Source organism: Melozone crissalis, unplaced genomic scaffold (assembly GCF_028551555.1).
Source record: "Melozone crissalis strain CALT ecotype California unplaced genomic scaffold, PUWL_Pcris_2 ptg000120l_1, whole genome shotgun sequence".
Lineage (NCBI taxonomy): Eukaryota > Metazoa > Chordata > Aves > Passeriformes > Passerellidae > Melozone > Melozone crissalis.
In genome coordinates this window covers 2,436,456-2,449,909 of record NW_026535896.1, presented here as the reverse complement: position 1 = coordinate 2,449,909, position 13,454 = coordinate 2,436,456, and the positions used below count along the sequence as shown (strand labels likewise).

The 13,454-nt window shown below is 58.6% G+C and overlaps 3 protein-coding genes across 3 annotated transcripts; 2 read left to right on the top strand and 1 right to left on the bottom strand.

Annotated features, from left to right (window-relative positions):
* Positions 1-498: 498 nt before the first annotated feature.
* Positions 499-3,928, top strand: PANX3 (pannexin 3). Its single transcript, XM_054292968.1, has 5 exons — positions 499-851; positions 1,524-1,666; positions 1,767-1,981; positions 2,088-2,752; positions 3,569-3,928. Exons 1-5 carry the CDS (start codon positions 671-673, stop codon positions 3,628-3,630), a joined length of 1,266 nt encoding a protein of 421 aa, XP_054148943.1. The 5' UTR covers positions 499-670; the 3' UTR covers positions 3,631-3,928.
* A 116-nt stretch (positions 3,929-4,044) lies between these two features.
* On the bottom strand, positions 4,045-9,544 carry SIAE (sialic acid acetylesterase). Its single transcript, XM_054292944.1, has 10 exons — positions 9,408-9,544; positions 7,691-7,855; positions 6,501-6,664; positions 6,280-6,418; positions 6,011-6,194; positions 5,621-5,730; positions 5,403-5,536; positions 5,080-5,234; positions 4,806-5,001; positions 4,045-4,731 (listed from the first exon to the last, which is right to left on the bottom strand). The coding sequence occupies exons 1-10, from the start codon at positions 9,457-9,459 to the stop codon at positions 4,450-4,452; spliced, it is 1,581 nt and encodes a 526-aa protein (XP_054148919.1). The 5' UTR covers positions 9,460-9,544; the 3' UTR covers positions 4,045-4,449.
* Positions 9,545-9,893: 349 nt separating this feature from the next.
* Positions 9,894-12,579, top strand: SPA17 (sperm autoantigenic protein 17). Its single transcript, XM_054292894.1, has 3 exons — positions 9,894-10,200; positions 10,636-10,706; positions 10,813-12,579. Exons 1-3 carry the CDS (start codon positions 10,047-10,049, stop codon positions 10,843-10,845), a joined length of 258 nt encoding a protein of 85 aa, XP_054148869.1. The 5' UTR covers positions 9,894-10,046; the 3' UTR covers positions 10,846-12,579.
* Positions 12,580-13,454: the final 875 nt, after the last annotated feature.

Here is a 13,454-nt window from a genome sequence, read left to right as displayed (position 1 = left end):
ACCTATTCCTTATTTTTAGAATCCCTTATTGGAGTCCCCTGCTCTTGGGAGCTTTCCTTGGGGCCAGATTCTTCTCCCTGTGCCCTGAGAGGGAGGCTAGAGGAGGGATTGATGATATGGGGAATTGCAGATGTTCTGCCTCACAATTACCTCATTTGATGTCTCCTGACCTGTCTGAGAAGCTTGGAGCTGTTGTCTGGCCCCTCTGGCTGGTTTGGATGCTGGAAAAGGGGTTTTGTACCCCACAGGGCCACTGTGTATCCGGCTGGGGCTTCTTGCTGTGGGAGGGCCCAGTCCCCTGGCTCCCTGCTGAAAATAGCCGGGGACCCCCATGCCCTGGGGCCACAGCGCCAGAAATGTGCTGGCTGATGAGAGAGGGCGGTAAAACCACGGGGAGCCAGGAGCGGCCGCGGCCGGGCAGGAACGCTGCCCTGCAGGAATGCTGTCAGGGAGCAGAGCTGCCTTCCCCGCTCGCTGCTGCGGTGCTGGGGTGGCTTTTTCTATTTCTGTTCGTGAAAAGGCTTCCCCTGTAATTACGAGGTGATTTAACACCCTGCCTGAGCTGCCGTTCACAGCTGCCGGACACAGCACTCAGGCTCTCGGCAGGGACTCCTCAGCCCGGCAGTCACACCTCGGGCAGCCCTCATCAGTGTCCCTTCGTCACTTCAAGATGTCCCTGTCGCACACGGCTGCCGAGTACATGCTCTCTGATGCTCTGCTCCCGGACCCCAGCAGTTCCCGGGCCAAGGGCTTGCGGCTGGAGCTGCCGAGCGATCGCCTGCTGAAGTTTGTCACCGTGGGGCTGCCCCTCTTCCTCGTCTCGCTGGCTTTCGCCCGGGAGTTCTCTGCTGGTGAGTTGTGGCTTTTCCAATGTGTTCTCCAGGTCGTGGGCAATCCTCGGTGGTGGTTTGGTTGTCGTGGCAAACCCCTTGTGTTCTTGATGGTGTCGTGATCCAAAGCGGAACAGCCTGGAACAGTTTTAGGAGCTGTTCTGCCCCATGGGTGTTTATTGATTGTTTCTAATGGATCATAATTCACTGGGAGAGTGTGGGAACAGCTGTGCTAACTCCAGGAGCAGCACTGAGGCAATGCCCAGTCTCAGCTGCTTGTGCCCAGCACCTTTGGGTGCCATGGGCTGGTTTCCAAGGAGGAGGAAGAGGAGGAGGAGGGTGCCAGCAGCATGGAGAGATGCACTGTGACCTCAGGCTAAATCTGGCCTCGGCCAACATCTAACTGCTCTCCCTGAGGGTTTGGTTTTACTCCAGTTTCTGGCTGGTTAGTTGTTAGTCTGTAATTCCCTACACTGTGTACACACTGCTACACACAAAGGGTTTGTGTTTGGGAAGAAATGGAAAAGTCCTGGCTAGAAACACAGCAGCTCCAAAATGACCATGAAAAAGGCTTTTTTTGATTCAAAGCAATGCCTGAGATGTAATTACCCTCCTGTAAGGCATTTGCTTGTGGCTTTGGAGTGTTCCTCCACCCTCCATGGCTGAGATTTGCTCTCCTCCTCCTTGCCCCAGGCTCCCAGATCAGCTGCTTCTCTCCCACCAACTTCACGGGGAAGCAGTCCGCCTACACCGACACGGCTTGCTGGGACTCCCTCATCCACCATGGCTTCGACGCCGAGGGACGTGCCATCACCAAGTCCCTCTGGGCTCTCAAGGTAGGCTCAAAGTCACCTCTGGGTGCCCCTGCATCCCATCTGGATGTCCACAGCAAGAGCGACTCCACATCCTCCGTGACCCTTCGTGTTCTTTGCCCAGGCCTTCCCCTACTCGCTGCTGGTGGTGGCGGTGCTGATGTACCTGCCCTACCTGCTGTGGCGCTACGCTGCTGCCCCCGCCCTGCACTGCGACCTCCTCTTCATCATCGACGAGCTGGATAAATCCTACAACCGCTCCGTGCGCCTGGTGCAGCACATGAAGAAGGTGCAGCAGGCCAGTGCTGAGCCAGAGCAATTCTGGGAGGAGTACGAGAGGTGAGGCCAGGCCAGGTCACCGTGGCCCGTTGAGTCCCTCCACCCAGGATGGACCTGGGTGAAATGGGGGGTGGCTCTCACTCCCCCTGTGTCCCTCTACCCCCAGGGCCCGCCGGGAGAGGTATTTCCAGTTCCCATTGCTGGAGCGGTACCTGACCTGCAAGCAGCACGCCCACGCCCTGGTGTTCATCTACATCCTGAGGAACCTGCTGCTGCTCCTCTTCTTGGCTGCCACCTGCCTCTACCTGGTCTTTCTCCACCTTAACATCTTCTTCCAGGATGAGTTCAGCTGCTCCATCAAAACGGGGTTGCTCGAGGCAGAGCCGCACATCCCGTCGCTCATCCCTTGCAAGCTGGTCTTCTTCTCCGTGTTCCAGCTCATCAGCCTCTCCGTTGGCAGTGTCTATGTCCTCCTCATCCCCGTGGTCATCTACAACGCCCTGCAGCTCTGCCAGTGGGACAAGGGGCTGCTCTCTGTCTATGAGATGCTGCCTGCCTTCGACCTGCTCAGTCGCAGGATGCTCACCTGCCCCCTCAACGACCTCAACGTCATCCTCCTCTTCCTGCGTGCCAACATCTCCGAGCTGACCTCCTTCAGCCGCCTCAACGCCGTCAGCGCCCTGAGGGAAGCCACTGCCAACAAGGAGGACATCGACACTGTCATTGACTTCATGACGCTGCTGGCTGGGCTGGAGACCACCAAGCCCAAACACCAATCCTGCACCCCCGAGGCCGAAGGCAGCACAGCCCACTCCAATGGTGCAGCCCTAGGTAGGCTTTTTGGGTAGAGACAACTTCTTCCCTCTTCTCTTGGCTCCCACACCATAAGATCCCACCCTCAATATGTGGCTGGACCACCCTCAATCCTTTGCCAAGACCTTGAGGGGTTTGGGGCATAGCTGGGGGTCACTGTGAGGGCTGACAAATCCTGAAAGGGGTTCTGGCATGCAGAGTGTGATGCTACTGCGATCCAAAGTGTGGGCAGGGGTTGCTATAGGAACAGCAAGCCAAGAGATTGCTGCTTAAATCCAAGCTCTGGGCAAACTGCAGGGCTGGGAGGGTCCCTGGTTTTGGCAGCTCATTCTGCTGGGAGTGGGGTTGGGAGTTTCAAATCCTGGGGGGCTGATGCCAAGGATGCCATGCCTGCTCCCTTCTCCCATTCATATGGCACTGGTGGGCACAGTGGTGCTGTGTGTGGAGATGGAGATGGGTTCCAAGATAAAACCACATTCCCAGGACCTGCACTGCTCCCTCTCCCACGTGCTTTGGGTTTTGGGGAGCTGGATGCCTCCTCTGCGGTCTCACAGGGACCCCTGGTGCCCATGGCAAGTGGTTTGGAGGCTGTGGGAGACAGCCCAACCCCACAGGTAGGAGCTGAGAGGCCCGGGCTTCACTCCTGGCCCTGAACAGTCTGAATTATGTTTTAAAAAATCCACAGACTGAGCTGGATTCTGCATCCTCGTTACTATGGCAACCCAGGGCCAGCACAGCTGGCTCCTGGGCCAGTTACTCGGTGCTGGAAAAAGCCCAGATCCCAGATTGCCATTGCCCAGCTAATTAACTGCCTGCTCTCCCCCCCTTATCTAGAACCAAAGCCTGGAGTGGAAAGGATGGGAAAAGCCTCACGGGACTCACTCGGCTCTGCCTGACCCAGGAGGAGGCAGCAGGAGGGATCCTGTCATCCCAGGATCCACTTTTCTGACACAGCTCTGCTGCAGCAGCCAGGCTGAACCCACCTGTGCTTCCTGCACCTGGCCTTCCCCTTCTTTTGTACATTTGTCCAGCCAAAAAGGGTTAAATAATCAATATTTTGTGCAGAACCTCTTGGGTCTCTTATTCTAAGTGCTGGGTGCCACGCTGTGCCTCTTCCACACAAATTTCCCTGCTCTTTTGGCAAGAAGTGGGGCATGGAGGATTAGAAATGCTCATCTGAAGGAAAAAAAAAGATCTAGGAATAAAATGAGAGATCCAGGAATAAAATGAGTTGGTTTATTAACTTTTTATTGAGAGGGAGGTGGAAGGCACTCGCAGCCCTCCACAGCTCCCTGTCCCAGCCGTGTTTGGCCGTGTTTTTTTGGCAGAGCTCCTCTCTCCCCCCCTCCACCCTGCAGCTGGAAGCTGATCCCTGGATCCTGTGAGCACCCTACTCTGGATCAGCAGTCCATGCCCAGAGAAATGGGGTGTCTGGGGGGCCAGGACCAGCTCCATGGGCAAGGGAGCAGCAGTGAGGGGTTCAGCTCCCATTGGTGTGACCTGCTGCTTTGCCTTACATAATTTTTCCTATATTTAATTGTAAATTGGCTTTTCCCCCTTCCCCCCCACCCTGCAGCCTTGGCTTGAGTCCACAGAGGAGCTGAAAACTTGTTTAATTAATAAGGGAGTAATGAAGTCTCTGATTCCATGGCTTGGGAAGGGACAGTGCCAGCAGCCATGAGTGCTTTGCCAGAGCTCTGAGCTCACTCATCTCCCTAATTTAGGGGGAACCCAGAGCTGGGGAGCAGCAGCAGCTCCCTCCCTTCAGCAGTGCTCCCTGCAGGGAGGGTGTCCAGCAGGAAGGAGGGTGCAGGCAGCCCCTGGGAGTTGTAGAGGGGACAGGCCAGGTACTCACAGGGCCACTCAGCCCAGGCATAGCGCAGCCCCAGCACCAGAGTCCTGCAGCCACTCAGGGCCAGCGTCACCGTGTGGGACCTTACTGCCACCACGGGTGCCAGCAGCCACTGGCACGGGGAGGCCAGGCTGGAGCAGCACACCTGGGGAGCAGAGAAACCCCATCAGTGCTGCTTTCCCTTCTGCAGCTCTTTGGAGAGGATATCCCACTCCTCACCTCAAATGCCTGTGCGTCCCTCTGGCGCCAGATGAGCTCCTGGCTGTAGGTGACATTCAGCAGCCCCCTGGTCACCTCCAGGACAGCTCGGGTGGGAAATGGTCCCTGGAACACGAGGCCCTTGTCCCCATAGGCCACAGCCAAGGCACCCAGCAGCAGTCGGTGAGCCACGCTCTGCTTGTCCCGGGGGTGGACACTGCCCAGGAAGAGGGGAAAGATGGAGCTGGAACCCAAAACCTCCATCCCTACACCCTCACCCCAGCCCAGGACTCACCTGCCATAGGGAGAGTGCTCATCCCCCAGATCCATGGCCACAGCCATGAAAGTGCTGGGCATCCTGGCGTTGGGAACAACCCCCAGGTCGGCTGTCTGGTGCCAGCGGAGCCGGGCAAAGCTGTCATCTGCACTCTCACGGCGGTAGGTGGACAGCTGTGAGGCACAGGGGACATGGGGGAGTGGCTCAGATCCCAAAAGTGGCCACTGTGGTCCCTGCCTGCGATTTTCAGCACTTGGCAGGATGCATATGTGCTTACAGCATCCTCTCCCTGGGCATCCCCCAAGGACAAGGGGAGATGTCAACCCTCTCACCCCCCACACCTGCACAAAGCCAAAGGGGAGACGTGGCTCCGTCTGTCCGGCTGATCCGGTGTGGAACGCCCAGCGCCAGTCAGCAATGAGTGCAGGGAAGGTGCAGTTGTACTGGTCTGTGTTCAGCAGGGTATTCTCCTCACCTGTCCCCCAGAAAGAAGGGCTGGTGAGAGCTTGGTGGGACACTGGGGGCTGCTCCATCCCAGGGGACAGAAATGGGGGCTCACCCTGGTACCAAGCGACGCCCCGCAGGGTCATGTTGAGCAGCGGGTGGATCATGGCATTCCAGAGCACCGAGGGCGTTTTTGGGCCAGAGAGATGCTGATGTGGGGAGGTGCTGGAAGACAAAGCTAGGTTTAAGGAGGGCACAAAGCCCAAAGCAGCCTTTAGGTTAAAGCAAGCACCACGGCAAAGGGAGATCTGGGGTCCCTCTCTTCTCCCTTTATCCACCCAGATGTGCTTATGCTCTTGGCACGGGAGGGGTTTTTATCCAGAGGGGTATAATGATGCATAGAGGGGGCTGTGAGGCTCTGGGAGAAGTGAGGTGGGAAGGGATGAGGATGCTCCCCAAAAGCGTGGTACAGAGCAGGAGGCGTTTCCACAGCACCTTCTCTCACCTCCCTGTGTCCTCTGGGAGCCCACATGCCTGCAGAACCCGGCGGGAGGACCAGGCCTCGACGGGGGTCCCTCCCCAGGCCACCTCCACCAGCCCGATGGGGGTCCCCAGAGCCTCATACAGGGAGCGCCCCAAGAGCCAGCACACGGCCGAGAAGTAGGTGAAATTCCCGTGGCCCAGGTTTTCTGCTCAAGAAACAGCAGGCTGCAAAGGGAAACAGCGGGAAAAAACCCATTTCCAAGCTCTCTTCTGGAGGCACATTGCACTCACCAGCTGTTGGGATGGACCATGGCAAATCAATCTGCTCCAGGTCCTCCAGCTCCACGCCGGAGCGGGCAGGCGCCGCAGCAAAGACACGGACGTAGGGATAGCGAGCGGCGGCAGCGAGCTCCTGGCTGGCATTGGCCACCTGAAGAAGGGCCAGGAGCATGCAGGCTGCTTCCCTGCCTCATCCCTACCTGGTCTGCCCGCTCTGTGCTGAGGGGCATTACCTGCAGGACTGTCATTGCCATGTTGCTCTGCCCACTGCAAAGCCACACGTCTCCAAAGTAGATGTCCCGCAGTGTCACGTTCTCCAAGCCCTGCTCAGCTGTCAGTGCATAGGGACCGCCCCGATCCATTGGGTCCAGGACAGCTCTCCAAGTCCCAGAAGGCTCTGGAGGAAGAGGATGGTGCTTATCTTCCACCACCCTTATGAAGGCCTCAAGACCTTCACAAGGATGTTGGATGAGCAGCCATCAACCAGTAGTGAAGGAGAGGCAACACAGGGAAAAGCTTCTCCATCACAGAGACAGGTTGAGGAAATAGATTTCAGAAGCCCTCTGGCATCAGAAGGACCTCTCTCCTGCAGGAATTTAGGGGTTAAAAAAGAAAACCTGGAAAACAAATGTGTGTCAGAGCAGAAGCTGCTGGGAGGAACTGGGATTACAGGAGCAGCTTGGTGTGTGTGACACTGAGATGTCTCCAGCTAATTTTAGAGGCGCCAAATCGAAGCATAAAGATATTCTGCTGGAGCTTAGCATGGATTTTCTGGCTGGATCCTGCAGATCTTCTGGATTGCTGCTCTCCCACAAGACACCCCCAGGCTCTTCATCTTATGGAGGTACCCTTGGGCAGCACTTTTACCCTCCAAAGGTGATGAGCTCCCTCCCAACTCTTCAGGCAGGGATGTAGCTGGGATTTGAGGTGCCCCTGAGCCCTCCCAGCTCCAAGAAGTTTCTGCTTGCACAGGCAACATCCTTTGGGGCTTAGAGATCCCACAGGGCAGAGATCAAAAGAGAACCTGGAAGTGCTCTGGAGGTTCCTCAGACCTGGTTCAGACAGGGAGAGAAGGTAAATTCCCCTTGTCCCCTCCACAGCCTCTCTGCTGGGCTCAGGCTGTGCGGTGCCACCCACTCCAGCAGCAGCTCAGCTCCCTCTGGGCGCCCACGGGAGCCACTGCTGGCAACCACAGTGAGCAAAGGCTGCACTGCTGGGGAGGGGATGGCTGAGCCCCACAGGTCCCCTGGAGAGGGAAAAGCACAATGTCACCAGCACCTTGCAGCCCCAGGGCAGCAGTGTGACAAACACAGGGGTGGTGCCAAACCCTGTCTCACCCACCCCACCATTGGCTCTGAGCTGGGCTCAGAGCAGTTCTTTGGCCACCAAAACCATCGATTTCTAGTGAAAGTCTGGGACTGACCTTTAACCTGAGCTGTTTTCTCCATGATGACGAGGCCACTGGCACCTGAGAGAATCAGGGTCACCATGGCCCCGAGCTCCCCGTGGCCCCACACCACGGCCCCCGAGGGCTTCTGCTGCAGCACCATGTGGTCACCATAGTAGGAGGCAAAGCTGAGCATCCCCCCTGGAACCAGCAAACAATGCAAACATCAGCTCTGAGAGAAAAACACCCTGACCCCCTCTTAAATACTGATTATTTGAGATCCCACCTAATTTACAGATTCCTGGTCAGCTTTAAGGTGGTTAAAACCACCACAGAGCTGAGGGGGATGCAGAATTTAAATTCCACAAGAGGGAATTCACCTCCTAAAATATAGAGAGCATGTTGCATCTTGTATTACATGGATTTGGGTACAGATTTTGGTAAAAATTCCTCTAATAGCAGCATGGGAGTGTCTCTCCCAGCCCAGCCTTGCTAATGAATGTTATGATGTATTTTTCCCTTGAAAAAGGTTTGTCAAAAGTGGGATGGAAAACATTGGGTGTGCAGCATTGGCAAAGGCACCTTCAGTGGAGATGGAAGGAGAAGGCTCAGCCCTGGCACCCCCAAAAGCCCCATTTTTGCAGTGTGAAAAGAAAATCATATTTGAAAAGGGGGTCAGAAGGAATGTGTGAGGGGTGATCTGGGCAGAGAACCCCAGTGACCAAAGCAGAGCTCATGGAGCCTCATCTGCTCTGCAGCTCATCCTAGGCTGGGTTTTTGGGAAGGGAAGGGAAAGGGAAAGGGAAAGGGAAGGAAAGGAAAGGAACGATGTTCTTGGCCCTTCAGGAGTCAGCTGCATCTCTGGTCCCGCTGCCTCATGCCACAAGGCTCCGGGAGTTATATAAAAAACAAGTCGGAGGAGAAAAAAAAGCCTAAAACTGAGACGCCAGGGAAGAGTGGAAGCTATAAAAAGCAGCTGGGAGGAGGGAAGGGAAGAAGAAGGGAGGAGGGAAGGGAGGAGAGCCCACGAGACACCACCAAGGAGCCGCATGCGGCTCCCACCTTACGTAAAGCATCGTCCCACGGCAGCAGAGCTGGGCCAAGGGCGTTGGGGAGGGGCTGGGGGTGTGAAGGGCATCAAAGTGGGACTCGGGGGATGCAAAGGGCATTGAACTGAGATTGGGGGGATGCCACGCTTGTCAAAGTGGGACTCAGGGTGTGCAGAGGGCGTCAAACCGCGGCTCTGGGGGTGAAGAGGGCATAGAAGCAGAGCTTCGGGGTGCGCAGAGTGTGAAAGATGGGTGGGGGGTAATAAAGGCATCAAAACTGGGCTAAAGGGGATGCCAAGGGCTCCAAAGTGGGGCTGGGAAGGCACCAAGGACTCCAAAGTGGGGCTCTGAGTAGTGCCCCCACTCAGAGGGGCACTCTCACAGAGGGGCTGGGGGTTCAAAGGGTATCAAAGCGGGGCTGGGAGGATTTACAGGAGGCGCCAAGAGAGGCACCCGAAAAGGAGTTGGGGAAATGCCAATGCACGTACGAGGAGCGTGCAAAGGGCACCAAATCAGGGCTTGGGAGGGCTTAGGGAATTCCCTTGGCACCGGAGCCGGGCTGCTGCGATGCCAGGGGTTCTGGCGGTGCCAAGTGCCCCGAAATGGGTCTCGGGGGGTCTCAGGGGAGGCTCGCTCCGGGGCCCGGCTGCAGAGGATGCCCGCGGGGCTGGGGGGCCGGAGGGTGACCTTGCCCAGCCCTTTACCTGCGGCCGCCGGAGCCAGAGCCAGCAGCGCCAGCAGCGCCCACGCCGCCATCCTGGGGGCACAGCGGACTGCGAGGGCGCCGGGACCCGCGGTACTCCCCGGTGCTGCCCGGTACGGGCCGGTACCGCCCGGTACCCTCCGGTGCCCCCCGGTACCCCCGGCCCGCCCCGCCCCTCAGGCGGGCCCGGCGCGCGGGGGCGGGGCCTGGGCACGCCCCGCCCATGGGGGGAGCGGTTGCCAAGCGACGGCGTCCGCAGCACGGCCTGAGGTGCAGGCGCTGCCCCGTCCGGCTCTGACGGGAGAAGCCGAGAGCAAAGGCCGGGAGCGCGGGGCCGAGGGTTGCGGAGCTGCGGGGGGAGCCGGGGCACACCCGGGGAGAGGAGCTGGGACACACCGGGGAACGGGAGCCGCGGGCCCCCCGCCCCCGCTCACCCCGCACAGACCGCGCGTGCGCAGAGAGAGAGAGAGAGAGGCGGCGGCGCGCGTGCGCGGCGGGCAGGGAGCGTGTCTCCCCCTAGCGGCGGTTCTGGCCCCCTCAGACGCTGGGCCGCGGGTTCGAGTCCCGGCGGTGCCCGGTGGCACCGGGCGCTGTGGGCTGCGGTGAATCCCGGGCTGCAGAGGGTCCAGGAGAAGCGACCATGTCCATCGCCGCCGCCAACACCAGCATGAGGGTGCCCGCCGGCTTCCGGAACCTGCTGGAGGGACTGGCACGGGAAGTGCTGCGGGAGCAGCCCACCGACGTGGTGGCCTTTGCAGCGCAATACTTCCAAAAGCTGCTGGAGAGCAGAGAGGGTGAGTGGCCTTGCCCAGCAGCCACCCCCACACTGCCATCCCCTGCCCCACGCTGCATTGCCCGCCCAGCCTGCCCCATCTGCCCATCGCCAGGGCGTCAGGCCTGCCCCACATGTCCCTTGCCCAGGGTGTCAGTCCTGCCCCCCGTGCCCACCACCTACAGCATCAGGGCTCTCCTGTGTGCCCAAACTTGCCCTTGTGCCCATCGCCCATGGCTTTGTGTCTGTCCCAAATGTCCACCACCATTGGCCATCAGGCCTCTCCCGTGTTCCCAAACCTGCCCATGGCCTTGTGCCTGTCCCAGATGTCCACCACCATTGGCCATCAGGCCTTCCATTTGTGCCATCGCCCAGGATGTTGTGCCTGTCCCATATGCCCATCACTCGTGGTACCAGGTGCCCACTGCATGTGGCATCAAGCCCTCTCCTTCCCCAGCTGGTGGCATTGACCCGGTGGCGTGGGGAGCCATGCTGGAGGACGACCGTCTCACCTGGCCTCCTTCCGAGGTAGGCTGCCCTCCATTCAGGTGCCAAGAACCACACTGGGTCCCTGCTCCCCCGCTGTCCCTGCCCCCCTTGTGCCACATCATCTAAATTTTCTTCTTTCCTCCAGGACCTGAAAGAGGCCAAGGACACGGAGGGGTAGCAGGCAGCACTGGCAGGGGCAGGCAGCAGGCACAGCTCTGGATCACTGTGATTCCACCCCAAAACGAGTGGAGAGGAGCCAAAGGGGAGCATGTCCCCGTAACCCTCATGAACTGGGACACCTCTCTGGAGATGCAACCGCAGCACTTGCCCCAACTCCCCCATTTCCCACTGTCCAACCCCAAAACTAAAAAAAGCCCCTTGGTCCTCCCCTGGCTCCTGCCCTTTTCCCGTGGGTGGGTGCTCCACTCCCATCCTGCCCCTGCGGTGCTGTTTTAATGAGGAATTTTATTAACGAGGTCCCCGCTGTTATTAATGTCGATCACTTGAGATTTCTCCCCGAAAAATCCTGGGTTTGGGGCTGAGCTGAGTACGGGATGATATTTTTAGCCTCTATATTTAGGCCCCTGCATCCCTGGAGGATGGAAGAAACTTCATAACATCCCAGCGTGAAGGAATGATGTGACATTGCTCCTCCATAAGCTGAGATACCTCCATGGAATTCTGGGGGGCACACAAGAGGCCCCCAGTCCTATTTCCACTTGTGAAATTCATATTTTCCAATACAGCGCGGTTTCAAAATCCCCCCCAAAAAGTGGGGTTTGCGTCGAAGCCGGCTGCTCTATTTTTGGAGAGGACTGAACCCCCCCATCCATGCTCACCCCGTTTTTACCCCCTCTTTCCTGTTTTCCATCGCCATATGTGGCGCTCGCCCACGGCACGGGGCATGACAGCGGCTCCCCCGGGAAAAACAGGAAGGAGGGATGGGGAAAAAAAGCTGGCGGGGACCCCGTGCCGGGGCTGATGCCAACCAGCTACGCCTTGACCCCCCCTCCAGCACCGCCCCGCCGGCTGCCGGCTCCTGCTTCGCCCAGGGCAGCATTCCAGCATCCAATTCCCTTTGCTTTTAAGGTTTTTTCCCCTGTTTTTAAAGGATTTTTTAACACCTCGGTGCCACCATCTCGAACCACGACGGCGGGATGTTCTCAGCGGGTCTCGCCGGCTGCACTTGTCGTTCTGCCCTTCCAAAATCTGAGTTGTTGCCTTGGAATTCGAATGTTGGAGGTGCTGGAGCACCTGAAAAAGCATCCTTCAGATGAAGGGGTCCAAGGAGGAAAAATGCAGAGCCTGGAACAGGCTCAAACCCGCCATTAATGATTAGAAATGTTCTGGCATTTCGCGTCCCTCCTCCGCAGCCGCAGCCTGCGGGAGACGGCGGCGCTCGGCGGCTCTGCCAGGACCCGGCTGCCATGGAGGGAGCAGATTCTGGGGGCTAATTGAGGGACTAATCCTCCTTTTGGGGCTAACTTCTCAGATCCATGACCCCGAATGATTGACTCAGGTCAATCAGCCCAAAAACCCTTCCCACTTAACAAACAGCCGGTCTTCTCTCATTGGAGCAGGCAGTGATGGATCTGGAGGGTCTAAAATCCAGGGAAGGATCTCTTCCCATCAAAAATCCCAGCAGAGCTGCCAAGGCTTCTCCTGGAAGCTGCAGCAGGGTTTTCTGGAGCAGAGCTCTTCCCACCCCCCACCCACCGTGGTGTGCTTGTGGAAAGAAGTGATGGTGGAAAAGCTCTCCAGTGGGAGAGCGGAGTGGCTCACAGGGGATTTGAGGGATGCCTGGAAGCATTTCCCAAGGGGAATTTGGGTGCCTGGCATGTGCTGGGGCAGGGGTGACCCCCATCAACCTCCAAGTGTGGGTGAGGCTGCTGAGGGAGGTGGCAGTGGTGGGATGTGCCTGGGATGGGGTGGGGTGGGATGGGGAGCAGGGTGTCCTGCGAGCTGGGGTGTCGGGGGACAAGAGGTGACACCGCCACGTGCACCCAGCAGGAGTGGCCCTGGAGAAAGAGATGGAAATGGGAGCAAGGATGGTGATATGGCAGGGGACAGGGCCAGGGATGAGGGTGATGATGGGGATGGGGACAGGGAGAGGGATGGGGTTGAAGCTGGGAAGGGGAGCAGGGATTGGCTTTATGAAGAGGATGGGGACGAGAAGTGGGATGGGGATCATGACAGGGATGGTGATAGAGATGGGGACGGGGATGATGGTGGGGATGGAGGAGGCGGTGGAGGTGATGGGGATGAGGTCAGGGATGGGCACAGGGCTGATGGCAGCAGAGGGGACAGTGCCCATTCCAGTGCCAGTGGGACAGGGATGCTAATGGGGATGATGATGGTGAAGATAATGGTGGCAAAGAGGAAGGTCAGAGCCACCAGGCCCCCAGGCAGGATGACCCCCGTGAGCAAACCTGGCCAGGGGGAGGCAGCGGGGCCGGGCTGTGCGGGTGGGCCGGGGTGCTGTGCCCGCCTTGGGGGGGCCAGGCTGTGTTTTGGGGGCTGGCTGGAGCAGCCTCGGCGCGGAGCCCACGGGCGACTTGTGCAGTTGCTTAGCAACTCCCAAACCCGGATTAGAGGCGAGCGAGGCAGGGATGGGGGGGTGTGGGCTGCAGCCCCCCGCATTGCCCTGGGGGTCCCTCCTGTTCCCCAGGGTGCCCCAGCTCGCCCTGCCAGCCCCAGCACCTCGGCGTGGTCTGGGGTGGCAGCAGGGTCTGCAGGGAGCACCGAGGGTGTGAAAGTGGCTGGGACTGCAGGTCTGGTAGGAGAACA